The sequence below is a fragment of the Aspergillus caelatus genome (genome assembly GCF_009193585.1).
Source record: "Aspergillus caelatus strain CBS 763.97 unplaced genomic scaffold BDV27scaffold_281, whole genome shotgun sequence".
In the NCBI taxonomy this organism is placed as follows: domain Eukaryota; kingdom Fungi; phylum Ascomycota; class Eurotiomycetes; order Eurotiales; family Aspergillaceae; genus Aspergillus; species Aspergillus caelatus.
Genome location: NW_022475544.1, coordinates 1 through 17660, shown reverse-complemented (window position 1 = coordinate 17660; position 17660 = coordinate 1). Strand labels below are relative to the sequence as shown.

Genomic DNA, 17660 nt, shown 5'->3' with positions numbered 1-17660 from the left:
TGTTCTCCTTTCCCTTCTTTCAAATAATAAGAGATCTCAAAAAAGAAAACACACCATTTTGTGCTGCCTGCATAATATGGTAGATATGTGTGCATTAATCCCATACTTACTTCTATCGTTGTATTCTCATGTATAGATACATACATTACATTAAAAATTGCCGCTTCCGGCCCAGTCAAAAGTCCTTCCTTCCATTATTTCTTTCACCTGTCTCCTCAGCTTCGTCTTGCTCTTTCTCTCCCTTTCCCTCCCTCCGTCGAACTGCTTCTCCGTTATCTCTTTTATGACTTGGGTTTGATTCTACTGCCCCCACACTCGTTGTCATTAGTCTCTAGGTACACTAGATAATATCCCTTCTAATCCTCGAAACCTATCTTTGCCTCGCTGCTTCCCGTGTCAACGACTTTACTTCGCAGTTTCAGCCTTACCTCAATTTTAGCACCGGCCTTGTCGCCCTGTTCACCGTTATCGCCATATTCACTCCTACTTCGGGGGTGATCAGTATATGAGAATATGGTGGAAGGCAAGAAGACCGATGATTATGCAATCGAGATGGATAAAATAGATCAGGGGAGCAAGAATTTCGAAGCTGTTGCGCCGCCTCAGCCTAGAAATGCCCCATCCAGTTCGCTCTCCAACAACCCTGTCCTGCCTGTATTGGCGTATTGTGGATCGTCAATCTTGATGACTGTCATGAACAAATATGTTCTTTCAGGGTTGGACTTTAACCTCAACTTCTTTCTCCTCTGCGTTCAGGTATGATACCAAGAAACTGAAGCCACCGCGAACATAGGTTTTAAATACAGACTTGCACTGACTGCCCTTTTTTTCTGTTAACACAGTCCATTGTTTGTATTATTGCGATCCAAACATGCAAATTCTGCGGTCTTATCACGTACCGTGATTTCAGTGCAGATGAAGCAAAGAAGTGTATGTACCTCTAAATTCCCTTGTGACACTTATAGAATAAACTAATGGTGGCGTATAATAAGGGTTCCCTATCAGTTTGCTTCTTATTGGAATGATTTACACTGGCTCCAAAGCGCTTCAGTTCCTCTCTATCCCAGTATACACCATCTTCAAGAACCTAACTATCATCCTGATTGCCTACGGGGAGGTCCTCTGGTTTGGTGGTTCCGTTACCGGCCTTACTTTGTTCTCCTTTGGACTCATGGTACTCAGTTCCATCATTGCCGCATGGGCCGACATTAAGCATGCTGTTGAGAGCAGTGGAGATACGAGTGCCCAAGTCTCAACACTCAATTCTGGATACATATGGATGTTGATAAACTGTCTCTGCACATCGTCATATGTCCTAGGAATGCGCAAGAGGATCAAGTTGACCAATTTTAAGGACTTTGATAGTATGTGTTTATTAACGGTGGTCATTGGAAGTTTTTTTGCTGATTCTCCCCTTAGCCATGTTCTACAACAATTTGTTGTCGATCCCTGTCCTTATTATTCTCACAGGCCTGATGGAAGACTGGTCTTCCGCCAATATCAACCGCAACTTCCCTCCAGCCGACCGTAGCAGCATCATGTTTGCAATGATCCTGTCTGGTTTGTCTTCGGTGTTTATCTCTTACACCTCCGCCTGGTGTGTTCGCGTGACATCCTCAACCACTTATTCTATGGTTGGAGCCCTCAACAAATTGCCCATTGCCCTGTCAGGGTTGATCTTCTTCGATGCTCCGGTAACATTTCCCAGTGTTTCCGCTATTGTTGTGGGTTTCGTTAGTGGGATCGTATATGCGATCGCCAAGATTAAGCAAAATGCCAAACCAAAGACCGGTATCTTACCGACTTCCAACCCACTTGTCAGTGCTAGCAGTCAGAGTATGAGGGATTCTCTGCGGTCTTGAAGTGACAACTGCTTTATTACGAGTAGGAGTGTTAACTCCTTTCGTACGTTTATCATATCGGAACATGTTCTTGGTTCCTTGACGACAAGAGCCAGTACATTACTTGTACGTTATATGCGATACGTGTATTTCCTTCCAGTCTAGGTGTATGTATTCCGGTTGTCGGTGTTCTTTATGAGATAAGTCTGGCTTGGTGTGCTTACATACTTATCGACAAACTGCTTAACATGCCTCGTTTCTAACACGTCTGACCTCATTGCTGCCCATTCACCTATGTATTGCTTTGATGTCCGTGCTGATAATTTCATATATCATTTCTTCTCAATGCGCTGGCGGCGCACTTCGTTGCACGTAACATGTTATAATGTTGGGGCATGGTTTGTTCTAGATCTCTTGGGGGGTGGGAGGCATTGAGTGCGATCTTGGGTGCAATAAGATGCCTAAGAGGCTCGGTTATTGTGTGAGAGAAAAGGCTATCTTTTTTGCCTCCTTTCGGGGTTGGAATTTGTATATATGGACGATTATCTTCTTTTAATGAGGTTATAGAAAGTACCCTTTGCTGAAAGCGTTCTCTAACGACCAGCTCGTGCAATTGACTGACTTTGGCGCAGTAGTGGGATGCTTTTCGGGGACGATGCGACCGGAAGATCTTGGAGGATAACATCACTTCATAATTTTCCGAGCTCGTCTGTTTGGGCTCGTATGTCCTTACGGGCGGGATGTGTAGTCCGGTCGAATATGTGGTTAGGTATGGATGGCCTCGTAGGAGGGAGCCTAGATACTACATGAGAAAACTTGATTAAATGTATTAAGATGCCAGTTGAAGTTACGTGAAGTGCCTACCTTCCTACGAGGCAAGAGACGAGGTTATTTATCTATTCAATCATTCGTACCCTCTCACCTTTTTTATTTTTCTTTCTTTCCTGCAAATCTTTCCTGTAGCCCCCCCCCCTCCTCCCCTGCTCTTCCACCCTCTATATACCAAAATATCTCCTTAGCACACCTCCCAGGGAAGCAGAAGCAGTTTGAATGGGTTGTGCTCACTGCATGTAGATCTCCTTTTGTTCAGAGCCTTCTCGTCTGGCTTGAGGATTAGAATTTCTTGCAATACTTGACCATCTTTGACATTTAGGAGCCCTCAACATTATCATTTATCCGAATATCCGCCCTTTACCGTTCTCTCGTATACTGGGAAACAGTACGATGATAGGTACAATTACTTTATTACAAGAACCTTTTAAGTTATGTGTAGACTTACACTAGCTATCCTCGATGGTCTAACGGTCATGATTTCTGCTTGTCATCTTATGCAAGAACAAGCGCGGGAGACCTGGGTGACTCCCAGTTAGGGAGAGTTAATTGCTTTTTGCCCCTCTGAAGTCGAGGTTTTTACCTGTCTGGCACATACCCCGGGAAGTATTAGATCATTATTGACCGGAAGGGACGGGCCGGCGCTTTGTAAGGTGCTCCTTAGAATCTTCATGAAATCGAAGATCCCCGACCAGATAGCTTCGGTGTTCACTAGCGTCCCATTGGAGCAGATCAAACCAAACGCTTTTTCCTAATTGATGCAGCGCAACTCCAGCTGACTACTATCCATCCCTGCCCGCCGGACTATCTTCTACCTCAGTTTACCTTACAGACTATACGGCATGCCGAAATCGAAGAGAGCACGATGGCATACTGGCCATGGAAGTGGCAACCAAAAAAAACCTCGTAAAATGCACACTTTCTCTAAGCTCTCGAGTACTATTCCTTCATCGTCGTCCTCACCCAAGCATAATGTCGGCAAGAAGAACCCTTTGCATCAACGGCCGATTATTCCCTTTGGGAGAAATGATCGAATTCTGTTAGTTGGAGAAGGTATGATGTTCCTGCTTCCACTCCTGGATTTCCCTGGGGTATTGTCATCATTTCGTACAACCATGTAGTGCTTATACATCCACAACTAATGGTCTGCGTAGGTGACTTCTCTTTTGCCCGCTCTTTAGTTGACCAACATTGCTGCAAGAATGTCTTGGCTACAAGCTACGATTCTAGGGAAGTATTATACAGCAAGTATCCCCAAGCCGAACATAATGTTCGCGAAATCCTCAGTGGCGCCTCCAATAGGAAAGACCATAGTCCGGACTCAAGTATCGTCACCGAACTAAGGAGCCAAATCCAATGTCAAAATCAGGAATACTATCGCGACAATGATTATGAGAGACACAGGGAAGGAGAAAAGAAAGGGCTAGATCAAGACAAACCAAGGCAACGTCGCCGGCCCAACGTCCTTTTTTCAGTCGACGCTCGAAAACTTGGCCACGCTTCTGGGGGGGGGAAAGACGTACGCTTCGGACTCCCTCGCCGGGAACGTAAATGCCCTGCATGGCAGGAGGCCAAGAAGAGCAGCGGCACTTCAATCCTCCCCTCAACCAAAGGTGGACCATGGGACATTATTTGCTTCAATTTTCCCCATGTTGGAGGCTTGTCTACCAATGTAAATCGGCAAGTTCGTGCCAACCAGGAACTTCTGGTTTCCTTCTTCAAAGCTTGCGTGCCGCTGCTGTCGTCTCGTCCCGAAATGAGTGACAATGTAAACGAGGAAGGGTGGGACTTCAGTACCGAAAGTGGATCTGACTTAGATGAGGAGGATAACGCTGGTATGCTGGGCTCGCGAAATGACATGGCGCAAGAGAACAGAATTCGGAACGAACCTGGGCAGATCATAGTCACACTATTCGAAAGAGAGCCCTACACCCTTTGGAACATCAAGGATCTTGCGCGCCATGCTGGTCTAAGGGTTGTTACTAGCTTTAGGTTTCCGTGGGCATCCTACAGAGGGTACTCTCATGCTCGGACCTTGGGCGAAATTGAAGCGAAAAACGGAGGAAGGGGTGGTTGGAGAGGGGAAGATAGGGAGGCTAGAATGTACGTGTTTGAGCTAAAGGAAGAGCGCATAGTGCCTACGATGGATATCCAATCCTCCAAGAGGGATAAAACTTCGAGGAATAAAAGATCAAGAGCATTGACTAGTGATGATAGTGACTGAGAGGCTAGAGAAACTGCAATTTCTTATTCCGTCGTGAAATAAGAGCGAATGGAAGAAAAGGGATGACTACATGATGTAAACCTTTTTTAGTTCGTTTTCCTCAAAAACTTCGCCGGTTGTGGGGTCCTTGATTTTGCCGACTTCAACGCAACCAACTTTCTTGCTCATTTCTAACAATCGCTGTTGGCCATAAATTCGACCATTTGGTAGAACAATCGGGTCGCTCTCAACATAACTTTTGGTATGGTGGGCGTAGGGCATGTTGCGCGCAAGCTCATGTAACTCAGTTGAGCATATGGGACAGACTGACGTCGTAGTAGACAGAGAATTAGAGCTTGAAGACGTATAAGCCGAATGGCAAGATGGTGTCTTGAGAGCTGATAGCCCGGCAGACAGAGCAATATGCAGTAAGGGGCGCGATGGCAGTGACAGGAGTTCATGGTGAGTGCGAACAAAAAGGTCAGAAAGGTAACACCACCGATCAGGCGCATACATCGACTGCTCATACATTGTTAGAGTCTATGAAGAAACTGATCAAGGTAATTATGAAATAATACCTTATACGGCTCGGCGATCGTGTCCCGGGGGAAAGCTAAAAGGCCTGCCGCCCGATGAATTTCTGTTGACTGTGACTCGATGTAAGGGCTAAGGAATCTTTTTGCGTGTACCATAGCTTCAACAAGCTTCCCTTTGTCCCCAGTCCTCACCATTTCGATATATTGCTGCAAACGTAATTCAAACTCCAAATTGTGCTGCAATAGAATATCAGTCATTCAGTTCGCAATTCATACGAACCCGGACACAAACCTGGCTCTTTTTTAGCGCTGCTTTGTTTTCACTGCACCATTGCAGAGCGTCCTTAGATTCCCCACGACGCAAGCTTTCAGCAACCCGCTGACATTGGATGAAAACGTTGAGATCTACGAGATCCTCGATATCCTTCTCATGGGCCAATTGCCGGGCACTTTCCGTATAGCCCGATCGCAGCATATAGTCTGCCACAAGTCTATCTAAACGGACCCTCGACCACTGATCATACTTAACATCTGCCAAACTATGTATCTGGTGAAGGTTTTCCAGATGCTGTATACGCTTTTTTGACTGGCCATGGATCTTTCTCTCTTCCTGATGCAAGCTTTCCATTTTCCGCTTCAGGCTTTGCATCCTGGATATCATAGCATCCAAAGCAGCGAGCGTTTGATCCGGTGTTTGACCATTGCACAGCGAGACACTGGCAGTTGCCTTCAGCGAGGGGAGAATGTACTCTCTTTCCCGTTCGACAATCCGCTGAACTGATTTGAAATTCTTTCGTGCAAGTTCATGAGGTAGTCGTAGGAGGGGTTGGTCCTACGAGTGAGAAGGAGTTAATATATAATTTGAACCTGAACCTGAACCTGATGATATTGGGCAGGCATTACCAATAACAAATGATTCTCCGCGTTTAGCTTTGTTGACGTGAGCTCCGAAGCCATGATTATCGCGGATTTCTTAAGTATATGACCTTTCACTGACACGCGGAATGGGATAAAAAGGAGTAGAAGATAAGATATCAATCAACAGTACGTGTAACGTGGACCTGGGTAGGAGGGGGGATAGAAGTGGCACGTACATGGGAGACCCGGGACTAAGGTCACGATACCTCGGTCAGCCATTTAACCAATCAGCGTTTAGACATCCTACATACCAACAAGACCTACGAATAGGTACCAGCTTGTTAGTTATACTCTCATGATGCCTTACTTCTTTTTCTTTTCTTTTTCTTTTTTCTTTTCTTTTTCTTTTTTCTTTTCTTTTTCTTTCCTTTTTTAAGACAAGGAACAAGAAAGACCTTGGAACACTTTCCCTCACTGAGTGAAACCATTATTCAATAGCAAAACACTATAAAACAAAACAATTGATGTTGATTTCCCTTCTCAACCCAAGACTCCGATAAAAGAAAAACACGTACGGTACAGGAAATATACCCAAATGATGCTCCGATAGGGATTTAGAGACAAGTGAAGTAGTGAAGTTAGACTCCCCATACGAAAAGGCTTCGCCATCGGAGGCAACCAAGGGACTTCCTAGGAAGCCTTAATCGCTGTCATCACTGTCCTCTTTCTCTTGCTTGGACTTTCGTCGCTCTTTCTTCTCCTTCTTCTCCTTCTTCTTGCGCTTGCGTTCAGCTCGCTCCTCGGGAGTCTCTCCCTCATGTCGCTTACGTTTCTTTTTCTCGTCGTCCTTGGACTCATCAACCTCCATCTCATTTTGGGGCGACGAGGGAGCTTCGGCCTGCTCAGATGTAAGAGCAGCCACCTCGCTCTTAGGCGTTGGCTTAACTGCCAATTGCTCGGAGGCTTCCTCTGGCACGCTATAATCCTTATAATCATTCTTCCACTTAGAAGGCGTCGCTTCATTGGCTCGACCATACTTCTACATCAGATTGTCAGTGGCAACTCAAAACACAAAGCAAAATGAAGGGGCAGAAATGGATAAGCGTACATCTAGTTTTCCAGCCGACTTAAGCTTCTTCTTCTCCAAGGCAACAGGGCCCAGGCCCCATCTCCGTGGGTAAAGATCGCGTTCCATGATGCAACGCTTTACCTTGGCAACAACTCCGTGGTCGCAAGTAGACAGCTCCACGGTCGACATTTGAGCAATAGCAATGGCAATGGCCTCACCCTTGGTAGTCATGAGCACAACTTCTTCGTTGACATCAATTCCAGCCTCTATTTCACATTAATCATTTATATCCTGGGAAGTCATATGGCACCATATGAACGCGGTAAGAAAAGATAAAACATACCGAATCTCAGAAGACCGGGGATCATGAGCTTGGCACCGTAACATACGGCATTTACAGCGCTGTCCTTAACGACAATACGCTTGTAAGTTGTGAGCAGGGTCTCAAGAGGCTTGATGACTTTACGCAGATACGACTCATCCCGCTGGTTGTCATACATCCACTGAGCGTCAAGCACATCGTGCAAAGTCACCAGACCACTGTTCTCATCCATAGCTCCACTTCTTACACGTCTGAGCTCTTGCATATGCGCTCCAACACCGAGCAAGAGGCCCAAGTGAACACAAAGAGTCCGGATGTATGTTCCTGCCTCGCAGCTGACCCAAAAGACACCAAGATGTCGATCATTGTCGAATTCGTAGAGTTTGCTCTCGTGGATCGTCCGGATACGGAGTTGACGCTTGACAGCAGAGATCAATGGCGGTCTCTGGAAAAGTGCACCGGTCAACGTCTCAAGGGCTCTTCTGAACTGAGCCTCACCACCCGGGATCTTGTCGTGGAGGCGGATCACGCAGACGTATTCTTTTCCAGCACCCTGCTGCGATTTGACCAGACGAGTGGCACGGTCAATGCAAACAATTAAACAACCGGTGACCTTTGGGTCAAGAGTTCCGCTGTGTCCAGTTTTTTCTGCCCTGATAAAGTATAAAAACAATTGATTTAGCAACTTGTCATTTGATTTAATCTTTGTGGTATTACCTCAAAATCCTCTTCATCCAAGCAACCACTTCATGACTGGATGGGTTAGAAGGCTTGTCGAGGTTAATCACGCCAGAATTGATATACGACTTCAAGTCACGTTTCAGAGGAGAACAACCGGCGGGAATTGGCGTAAAATGACCAGTCCTGACGAGGACTGTAAAAGTGCAATTAGTTGAAGCTACTCACTAGAGCAATATATGAACTCCTCCAAGTCACAATACCAATGAGCTCGGCGAGAATACAGGTAGGATGCGAACGTACGTTTGTCATAATTTTTCAGTAAAAGCGGCCAGTCAGATGTGGAGATGTTGGAGGTGCCAGACTCTGGCTTGATTGTGTAGTCCATCTCTTCCTTAGCCAATGCGACTGCCATTTTGAACAGGCTTGCTCAGAGCATGCAGAGTAGCCAGGTATGAGTGCGCGCAGGTTGGAAAAGAACGCAGGAAAAATTGCACCTGCCGAGCTAAAGTTTTGGGGGCGCTAGCGAGAAAGCAGTAATGGGAAATTTTGAAGTGCGGCGACCGGTCTAACGACAAAACAAGCTAGCGCAAAATTCCTTACCAATTGAATAGACATCCCGTGACTTGAACAGCAACCGATCCACAACTACGAAAAAACTCTGAAATCCTTGTTGCAATCGACGTTCGCTGCCGATTTGGGTATTTTGTTTAATTATAGTGTTCCTAAAGACTAAAACTATAGAGCTTATACCTCGGCGTCGAGACTATCATTGTCAAATCATTGTACATGACGGCCGTTTTAGCTGCCGCCCAGTCTTCTGCCTGGTCCTCTACTGCTCCAGGGGCTTTGAAAAGAGCCCCGGCCCTGGGATGGATTTTGTTCTTCAGGGATCGGACGATAAGCTGTTCCATAGGCCCGGTGCTGACTGGGGGGCATATGGCCGCTAAAGATTCTCCGCACAACAGCCGGCGTGACAATGTAGTTCCTACCACCTCCGAAAGTCGGATATATGCGTGAGAAGAAATCATACATGTGTGCCGCGACTATTCCCATGCTCTCACTGAATGCTGCATGCCACCCACTAAGCACAAGCGTCCAGGTGAGCATCGCCCATGGTAGGAATTCAACAGGCAGTTGGACCACGAAAAAAGAGGCTTTTCTACCTTGGTTGTCTTGGGCGAACGTGTAGACAAATGCGATGATTAAAGCTACCGAGGGTTAGTAGGTAAATTATGCTGGATGCTGCAGCGACCTCACCATGGGTGAAAATTACATCATCTAACAGGCAACCTGCGGCGAGCTTCAACTTGTCAGCACAGGTGAAAGGCTACTTGCGAAGTGAACAGATATAAGCATATTTGTTTTGCTAAAACATAAAATAGGAATCTGATATGTAGGGCACCATAACCACCTACGTGAACAGAATGTAATCACGTAGGTTATCTCAAAGGCTGTCCCACCATACCTGCATCGCATGCAGCCCTAAATGATAATGCGAATGTGGTACTGTATGAGATGCAGGGGCAATCTTCCTCACTTCCAGGAACCGCTTCAGCTAGATCAAGGCTGGGCGGGCAGATATGCGAGGTTAAAAAGGCAACAGTTGGCGCCAGAAAAGGGAGTGTTGCCAAGGCACTAATAAACAAAGCTGTCCCATAACTTACCGTAATAACAGTGGCTACAAAGAACACGTACGTGAAGAAGTCACCCGGTGAACTAAACCGTGGTGATGCCGTCTCCAAAGCACTGCCATACTTGAACACTACTATATGTTAGTGCCGCGGTTAGACTAGGCCATCACAGATTCATACTGAAGTAGAGATCAAGTATAAAGTCAAGGCGAGGCCCTGTCAGAAAGAATGACGAGAACAACCTCCATGCCTCAGGAAGCAGCTTGAAGACTAGTCCCGGACGGAATATAATGTATCTACCACTTAGTAGACCACCATAAACCAAAGCAGACTGAACGAAAGTAAGGGCAGTTAGGCTCCTGGTATTTCAAAGTCAGTCATTTAATTATGAAAATGGCAGCTTGACAATGATGTGAATTGAGTACCTTGTCACAGGCGGCGCAGACCAAAAACGATCCATTGCATCTATGTGAGTGTAAAGGATTAAAATGTTAAGATGAATCAAAAATTCAGGTAAGAAACAAGACACATTGCAAACATCATGCAGTGCCTAACTTAGATCACCTTAGTTGTTCGAAAATAAAGGAAGGGAGAAGGAATATGTTGTGGGAGACAAAATATAAAAGGTGTCTAGCCACTAGTGCAATTCTTGCGGCAGTACCTTTTTCCGGCGTGGATCAGAGAAACCTTTTTAACTTACGGGAGTCCTCTGTACAGAGTACGACAATATCGTACTTTACACGAGTTTTCTGTATTTACGGAGTATGGTATGGATATTAGCGTGTCTTCCAGAATCAGGCTTTTCAATTGGTCTAAATATAATACCCCCTACCTTCCTGCCATAATTATTTCTCATCTATGATATAAATATTTCATCTTCTGCAGTTAAATACAAAATTATTACATATTAAGATGTTTCTAATAGGTATGTATATATTAAATAATTTACTAACACTTGTTTTACTAAAACATGGCTATCCAAATAAAAATTATGATATCTTCTGGGGAGTGTTATCTGGACCTCACGCTAATCCTGAATAGGTAATAATTACAGTGTGTAATTGTAATATCATATGTTCAACTCTTTTCTTCTTATCAAGATCTTTATAGTTATTTTTATTTAAAAATATTTTTATAATATAATAAAGTGTTACGCCCGGGGCATCGTTGTTGTTGTGGCTTTCATGTATTCTGCCGGAAAGCGGTGAATAAAGCGGTGCGGCTACCGCTTATCGGTGGCTGAGAGCCCTTATCAATAAAGACAACTTCTCTACAATACTCTCGGTGCTACTAGGCACAACAGTTCTCAAGTCTGAGACCAGTTAGCGGACCACGCGGGTCGACAATGGATTGCGGTCTTGGCAGGACAGGAGTCGATACTAGACTGCCGTCGTCACAGGGTTGCAGTCGACACAAGACTGCAGTCGATACTAGACTCGAGTCCAAAGGGCTAGGCCTATTGAGTACGTTTACCCAATAGTTAGAAGAGTACGAACGAGTTGAGACTGGTCTTGTTACTAAAGATAACTCTGTAGTATCAATATAGAATTGATCACGAAGAACTAAACTAAGTACATGAATGAGTGTCCTTATATATCCTTGAGCCTTTCTGTCTGGTATTGCCCTTGGTATACCGTTGGTAGTGAACTGGTATAGTTTTGCGATCAAGTCCGTATACTTCCCGTGTATTAAGTCACGTGAGTTCCTTGTGTGGCTGGTTTTGGCGTCCATGGCTTCCTTTGGTGAATAACGTAAAGAGTAATCCTTCGGGTGCTAGCCGTCCCATAACCGGCTATTGTCATCCTATGATATTCTGCCTTGTGTGTCCGCCTTCGATAAGATACGCTAGACAAGGGTCTGTAACATAAAGCTCTTATATAGAATACTTTAGATATCTTAATAAAATCTTTATAGGTGTTCTAATATTGTATTAAAGAATCCTTCTTTTCTTGCTATAATTTCAGTGTACTATATAATTCTGTCTTAACAGAAAAAGTTTAAAGGTCTTATACTCAGAAAATGGGCAAATATTGTGTATTATTATTACACTGCGTATTTTTGGCCTATTATAGTTTAGCGTGAGGTCCAAATAACAATTCCCCTTCTATATAATAGTAATATTGATGCGGTGAGCTTAATCTACTACGCATTTAGCCGGATGAAGGACATTAGTAGAATGATCACATTGCCAGAAAAAAGGAATATACTCCGGAGGCGATATTGTACTGTATGCTGTATTTACCCAAATACGCAACCTCTGTTCTTAGAACCACATCGCAGGGTAGACCGTTTTTGAGACCTAGTCTTGACCATTGTACTGTATGAAGTCTCGCATCCATGATGACTTCCCATAGCTTCTATAAATAATTTGACGATGAATAAATGGTTTGAGCTGCATAGTTGTGGAAGTAATTAAGGTCATAGCATGACGGCCGAACTTCTATACCAGCGCTTTGCTCCATCTCGCGGTTTTACATCTGCTGGAAACATGAATATATAATGCCTTACCCAATGGGCTGCACGTTAGCTTGTGCCGAGAAGCTTTATATCGGCAGAGTGCTAGTGGTGATCCAAAGACGCGAAGCCCATTCCCTACCCTGGGCCTGTAAACGCAGTACCGCGTACTGCCAGGCCTCCGTTCTTTCCTTCAATCCATAGATCCCATACATCGTCCTTTCCAGACTTTGGCTTGCCACAAATGGTTAGAGGCTCATCAACATAAAGAGGAGCCACATTTCGATAGTCAAATGCTGTGATGATTTGGTCTGATTTGGCGAGATGTGCTTCAAGGACAGTGAGCAACAGTGTCAGAGTCAACGGTCCATGCACAAGAAGGTTCCGGAAACCTTCTACATTCCGAGTATAAGCCTCGTCCAGGTGAATGGAATGAGCATTGAATGTGAGAGCAGAGAAGCGAAACAGTAATGATTTTGTCGGCTTGACTTTAAGGCGATATTCGGGGCTAGGAGGTGCTTGAAATAAACAAAAAAAAAAAAAAGGCGTCAGCATGTACTTTTTGGGCGCGTTGGATCAACTTGCGCACGTTTTATAACTCTCTGACAGGTATCAAAATTCATCTTGTCATAATTCAGTTCACCTTGTGTTTTTTTCCGCATAAAAACCAGATTCCTACTTTCAATGACCGCAGCATGCCCAATTTCGTCTTCGGTATCCTTCCATATCCGCTCTCTGATACTGCCCTCCTCTTCCCCCTCCTGTACCACGGCCATTCGCCTCTCTATTTTAACCATCACTTTCTCTGCCCCTTCACGTCCTTTGACCATCACGTCACGAATTGTTTCGATACAGACAGCTCGGGCGCCGTTGAGAATCAGACCTCTTGTGACAGGAAATCTGACACTTCCACCAGCCCATAGACGCCTCTCAAAAGGTCCACCGGGACTATGTAAGACATCAGTGCCATCTGGTAGTAACTGTGATAGCGTAACCTGCGGAGGAAAATAAGCCAAATGATGGCCAGCCGGCATACGAAATGCACGGGTGACTGAGGGGAGAGCCGTATGAACACACGACGATACAAGAGTCCCCGGAAGAAGGTCAGCTAATGTCAAGCTCAGGAGATGGGAAGGCTGGGTATGTAGATAATCAAAGTTCAAAGGCAGTATCCGTGATGTTAATTCGCGATGCAGTCGATCGCAGAGTGACGAGTATGTCCGCAATGCGATTGCTGATCTTCTTCCCCCCAGTGGGAGTAAGACGTTCCTCTTCATTTAGATAATCAGGCTGGTATAACAGGGGCTTCTTCTGGGTTTTAGCAGCAATAGGAATAGAGATGGCATGGGGCCGTTACAATGTGATTGAAGAAACTCGCTAACTAAACCTCAAGAACCAATAGCCGTCTCTTAGGTCAGCAGACCCACCACGCACTTCGGCGTGTTGGTCTGCCTCACCTCAACGATAATTCCCACCTCAACAATAAATTTGAAGCTATTCAGAGCTTTTATTTACTATTACTATATCTAATACTTATTCTGATATAGAGATACAAATCTCTCAGGCCTGTAAAACTGCTCAAGGCCAAAAAAAAATCAAATATATCTGCGCTAGTATATAAATTTGATATTCCCTATTAATAACTCAGAGTGTGTATTTAGGACCGAGCTACTTGAAGTTTATACCCTATCTTAACCAGAACCTTTGATAATTTACAAGAGAAGATATTGATTTATTAGATTTGTCAGTTTAATAATCTATATTATCTATCTACAGCTGGAATAATTGAGCAGAGTGCTAATCAAATACTACAACAGAATACAATAGACAGACTATCTTGTACAGTTGACAAGAACTGAGTCTATCGCTTTATTAAATGTCTCCCAGACAATTTTAAGCTTATTCAATAGAAGCCAAAAGATAGAAATTGTCTCGATATAGAGGATATAGGTATTCTTCAGCACTGGTTTGACTGCCTAGAGCCCTTTATTAAGTAGATTTCTCCCAAAAATATATATAACTTTGATAAAACCGGCTTCCAACTGGGACAGGGAAAGTCTCAAAAAGTTATAACTACTATGTCTATACAAGCTACAAGAGAAAATCTATCTAAAGAAATAGAGAAACTGATCTCTACAATAGAGTATATTGCAGTAGATAGTTTTATTCTTCCTCTATACTTTATATTCAAAGGTGTATACTATCTGGAGAGATGGTACAATACAGATATTTCTAATAAATATTGAATAGCTCTATCTTCTAAAGACTATACTTCAGATAAAATTGGTCTTGACTGGATCCAACACTTCTACTATTATATAAAATATTGTATCTCTAAAAATAAGGTCCGATTACTACTTTTTAATAGCCACGAGTCCTATCTTACCTACGAATTTCTTTAGTTCTGTGGACAATACTATATTATACCTTATTGTTTTTCTTCTTATATAATACATCTTGTACAGTCTCTTGATAGATAACCTTTTCAAGCCTATAAGTACTTTTATTGTAAGCTGTCAGCTGCCCTAATCCTAAAGCGGAATAGTCTTAGGGCTGGCTTTAGAAGATATAGAAATAGAATGATAATATAGATTGAATAACTAGATAAGATAGAATAGACTTGAAGAGATCAAAAGAATGAATAGGAAATCTGACTATCTGATAATCAGATAGTTGGTTGATGATCTGCTTAAATCAAAAAGATCATTTAGTAGATACTTTTAGGCCTTATTTATAGACAATTTTTAAGCCTTGCTTTTGGTGAATGATTTCAAATCAATATAGAATTAGTGAATTTGTTATCATGACTTTTTATTGTTTTTTATTGTTTTTTATTAATTTTTTGGAATTCTTTTTTAGTCATGAATCATAGATTCCTTCTAGACCCTGATTGAAAATAAGATTTCAATCTAGTCTAAAATAGGCAATACTATAGAAGTTTTCTAGAATACTTCCTAAATAGGAAATATTCTTTCAATTTTATTCAGTATTACCTAATAAGGAAATATTCTAGAAGAAATCTAGAAAATTTCCTAAATAGGAAATTTCACTCCGACATAAGCAAAGCAATAAGCTTGCTTCAAGGGGTACTGAGATAGACAATAAAAGTAATTTCTTAAATATATTTATTCTATTTGTATAACAACTTTCAAACAACATACAATACGGTATACCTTTGAGAAGCGAGGTATATATTCTTTGAATTTAGAGAAGATAATAAAATCTCTATATAAGGTTTTAGAGACTGCTCTAGAACTTGAGATAATTATAATACTATTATCACCACTGTTAAACTTATCGCTGCCATCTACAATATAAGATCTTTGCCGAAGTATTAGTAAAGTATAGAGCTTTATTGATAACAATCCAGAGCTTGATCAGAGCTTTATATAATATCTTGACCGTGTATTCCAGAGCTTACTAGAAGCTACTGAACTAGTTGCTCAGCTTAAAGACAATCTACAACAGTATTTTCAACTCCTGAAGTCTTAAAATAGGCGGAAATCAAAAAGGAGAGTCCGATACAATGGGCTATTAACTGTATTTGATATAAAACGCCGAATTGCCGATTGTACAGAGGTGGAAAGACTACAGAGTCTTAGGTAGGTTGGAAAAGCAGGAAGTTTAGAGCATGATAAACTACTATAACAGGGAGATATAGGGGATCTGCCTAGTAAAAAGGCTAGTCAGGCGGATAAGGAAGGTCCTAGATTACCATTTGGGATAGATACTCAAGGCGATGTTGTATAGGAGTTTGAATAGCTTCAAATTTATTGTTGAGGTGGGAATTATCGTTGAGGTGAGGCAGACCAACACGCCGAAGTGCGTGGTGGGTCTGCTGACCTAAGAGACGGCTACTGCGTATGTTGTTTGATTTGTTTGTTTCAAATAGACTTCCCACATACACCATGCGGTCGGAGATGTCTAGTAAAGCATGTACAGCGGAATTCCTCACTCTCTCTTTGGTCCCGTAAATTCCAACGGCTATGGAGCATATTACTGTAACATTCCTGGGCCCTGCTGCATCCTTTTCACACCAGGTCAGGACACTATGCCCAAACCAATATCAGATCATTAATCCGAATTCTAGGCTGCTGTTGAATTCTTTGGGAAGTCTGCTGAATTGCTACCTTGTGTATCATTCACGGATGCTTTCACCGCAGTGCAACAGGGTGAAGCAGATTATGCTATCATCCCTTGCGAAAATTCAACTAATGGCTCAGTCGTTCAGACTCTTGACCTCCTGGCAGATCCCAATGACCTTTACAAGGACGTCGAGGTATGCGGCGTGCATTATTTGACAGTGCACCATTGCCTCTTGGCCCGAAGAGGTGTATTTTCTAGTCAACAGGATTATGGTTCTGTAGCTAAGCTTTATACCCACCCGCAAGCTTGGGGCCAATGTGAGAGATTCCTTGGAAAATACTTTAGAGGCATTGAAAGGCAGGATGCCTCATCAACTTCCAAGGCTGGGGAGATTGTTTCAAAAGCAAAAACAGAACAAAGCGCTGCAATAGCTAGCCGCTTTGCTGCCGAGTTCCACGGCCTGGATGTTTTAGAAGAGAATATCGAAGACAAAACCGATAATACAACACGCTTCCTCGTGCTAAGGAACAAGAACTCAGGCCGTACAGGGCCGCGCCCTTTCGGAGACTTGAATAACCGCCGCGTGCAAGGAGCATCTGCATCAACAACAAGGAAGACCTTGATATCATTCATGGTTTGTCAATATGCCCCTGGGGCCCTGGCGGAGGCTCTGTTAATATTCAAACGCCATGGCATGAACCTTACAAGCATCAACTCCCGGCCAAGTCAGAAGAATAATTGGCAGTATGTCTTCCTGGTTGAGTGCCAGATAGCCAATAATCTAGAGGATAAAGGCGTGGGCATTGAGATTCTGGGTCATTTGCAGAGTGTTACCGAGACTTGTAGACATTTGGGAACATGGTCTGAGTGATTATGAATGGTGTGCATTTAGTTGATAATAGCAAGTGCAAACTTGTGAACTCATGGGTAAAGGCCAGAGAAAAGCAACTGCCCAGAATCTATTTAAGTGGATGTACAGTACCAAATATATACGCAAATACAGCAAACCAATCTAAGAACACAGATAAATCCCTCCTTTTTCTCTCTGTTTTCCTTCTCTTCCTCCTTTCTTTATCCTTCTTTTTACCTCATCTTCCCTTTTTACTTTGTTCCCTTTTTTTTGTTTTTTGTTTTTTTTTTTTTTTTTT

The 17660-nt window shown here is 43.2% G+C and overlaps 6 protein-coding genes across 6 annotated transcripts; 3 read left to right on the top strand and 3 right to left on the bottom strand.

The window, feature by feature from the left end:
• Positions 1-400: 400 nt before the first annotated feature.
• gmtA (GDP-mannose transporter) lies at positions 401-2014 on the top strand. The gene is made up of 4 exons (XM_032077000.1): positions 401-756; positions 843-930; positions 993-1364; positions 1420-2014. Exons 1-4 carry the CDS (start codon positions 514-516, stop codon positions 1860-1862), a joined length of 1146 nt encoding a protein of 381 aa, XP_031922233.1. The 5' UTR covers positions 401-513; the 3' UTR covers positions 1863-2014.
• Positions 2015-3583: 1569 nt separating this feature from the next.
• Positions 3584-4896, top strand: BDV27DRAFT_162905 (25S rRNA (uracil2634-N3)-methyltransferase; the record flags this gene model as incomplete). The annotated part of the gene is made up of 2 exons (XM_032073469.1): positions 3584-3725; positions 3827-4896. 2 exons carry the CDS (start codon positions 3584-3586, stop codon positions 4894-4896), a joined length of 1212 nt encoding a protein of 403 aa, XP_031922232.1.
• BDV27DRAFT_136578 (protein fyv10) lies at positions 4857-6477 on the bottom strand. The gene is made up of 4 exons (XM_032068794.1): positions 6315-6477; positions 5704-6243; positions 5454-5648; positions 4857-5394 (listed from the first exon to the last, which is right to left on the bottom strand). Exons 1-4 carry the CDS (start codon positions 6366-6368, stop codon positions 4963-4965), a joined length of 1221 nt encoding a protein of 406 aa, XP_031922231.1. The 5' UTR covers positions 6369-6477; the 3' UTR covers positions 4857-4962.
• Positions 6478-6969: 492 nt separating this feature from the next.
• cbf5 (pseudouridine synthase CBF5) lies at positions 6970-10432 on the bottom strand (the record flags this gene model as incomplete). The annotated part of the gene is made up of 10 exons (XM_032071126.1): positions 6970-7308; positions 7378-7604; positions 7682-8313; positions 8378-8534; positions 8642-8767; positions 9175-9549; positions 9599-9641; positions 10006-10103; positions 10153-10331; positions 10398-10432. The coding sequence occupies 10 exons, from the start codon at positions 10430-10432 to the stop codon at positions 6970-6972; spliced, it is 2211 nt and encodes a 736-aa protein (XP_031922230.1).
• A 1881-nt stretch (positions 10433-12313) lies between these two features.
• Positions 12314-13774, bottom strand: BDV27DRAFT_136569 (uncharacterized protein). Its single transcript, XM_032068793.1, has 2 exons — positions 13016-13774; positions 12314-12944 (listed from the first exon to the last, which is right to left on the bottom strand). Exons 1-2 carry the CDS (start codon positions 13701-13703, stop codon positions 12565-12567), a joined length of 1068 nt encoding a protein of 355 aa, XP_031922229.1. The 5' UTR covers positions 13704-13774; the 3' UTR covers positions 12314-12564.
• Positions 13775-16412: 2638 nt separating this feature from the next.
• BDV27DRAFT_149815 (prephenate dehydratase PHA2) lies at positions 16413-17383 on the top strand (the record flags this gene model as incomplete). Its single annotated transcript, XM_032071125.1, has 2 exons — positions 16413-16466; positions 16517-17383. 2 exons carry the CDS (start codon positions 16413-16415, stop codon positions 17381-17383), a joined length of 921 nt encoding a protein of 306 aa, XP_031922228.1.
• Between the last annotated feature and the right edge of the window lie 277 nt (positions 17384-17660).

Bases quoted from the DNA above. Each gene is read 5' to 3' on its own strand.
- BDV27DRAFT_136578 (XM_032068794.1), bottom strand. From the start codon at position 6,368: ATGGCTTCGGAGCTCACGTCAACAAAGCTAAACGCGGAGAATCATTTG. The intron at 6,244-6,314 runs GTAATGCCTGCC...TCTCACTCGTAG, and splicing joins CGGAGAATCATTTGTTATTG to GACCAACCCCTCCTACGACT. The intron at 5,649-5,703 runs GTTTGTGTCCGG...ATTCTATTGCAG, and splicing joins CAGCGCTAAAAAAGAGCCAG to CACAATTTGGAGTTTGAATT.
- BDV27DRAFT_136569 (XM_032068793.1), bottom strand. From the start codon at position 13,703: ATGAAGAGGAACGTCTTACTCCCACTGGGGGGAAGAAGATCAGCAATC. The intron at 12,945-13,015 runs GTGCGCAAGTTG...GTTTATTTCAAG, and splicing joins CTGTCAGAGAGTTATAAAAC to CACCTCCTAGCCCCGAATAT.
- gmtA (XM_032077000.1), top strand. From the start codon at position 514: ATGGTGGAAGGCAAGAAGACCGATGATTATGCAATCGAGATGGATAAA. The intron at 757-842 runs GTATGATACCAA...CTGTTAACACAG, and splicing joins TCTTTCTCCTCTGCGTTCAG to TCCATTGTTTGTATTATTGC. The intron at 931-992 runs GTATGTACCTCT...GCGTATAATAAG, and splicing joins TGCAGATGAAGCAAAGAAGT to GGTTCCCTATCAGTTTGCTT.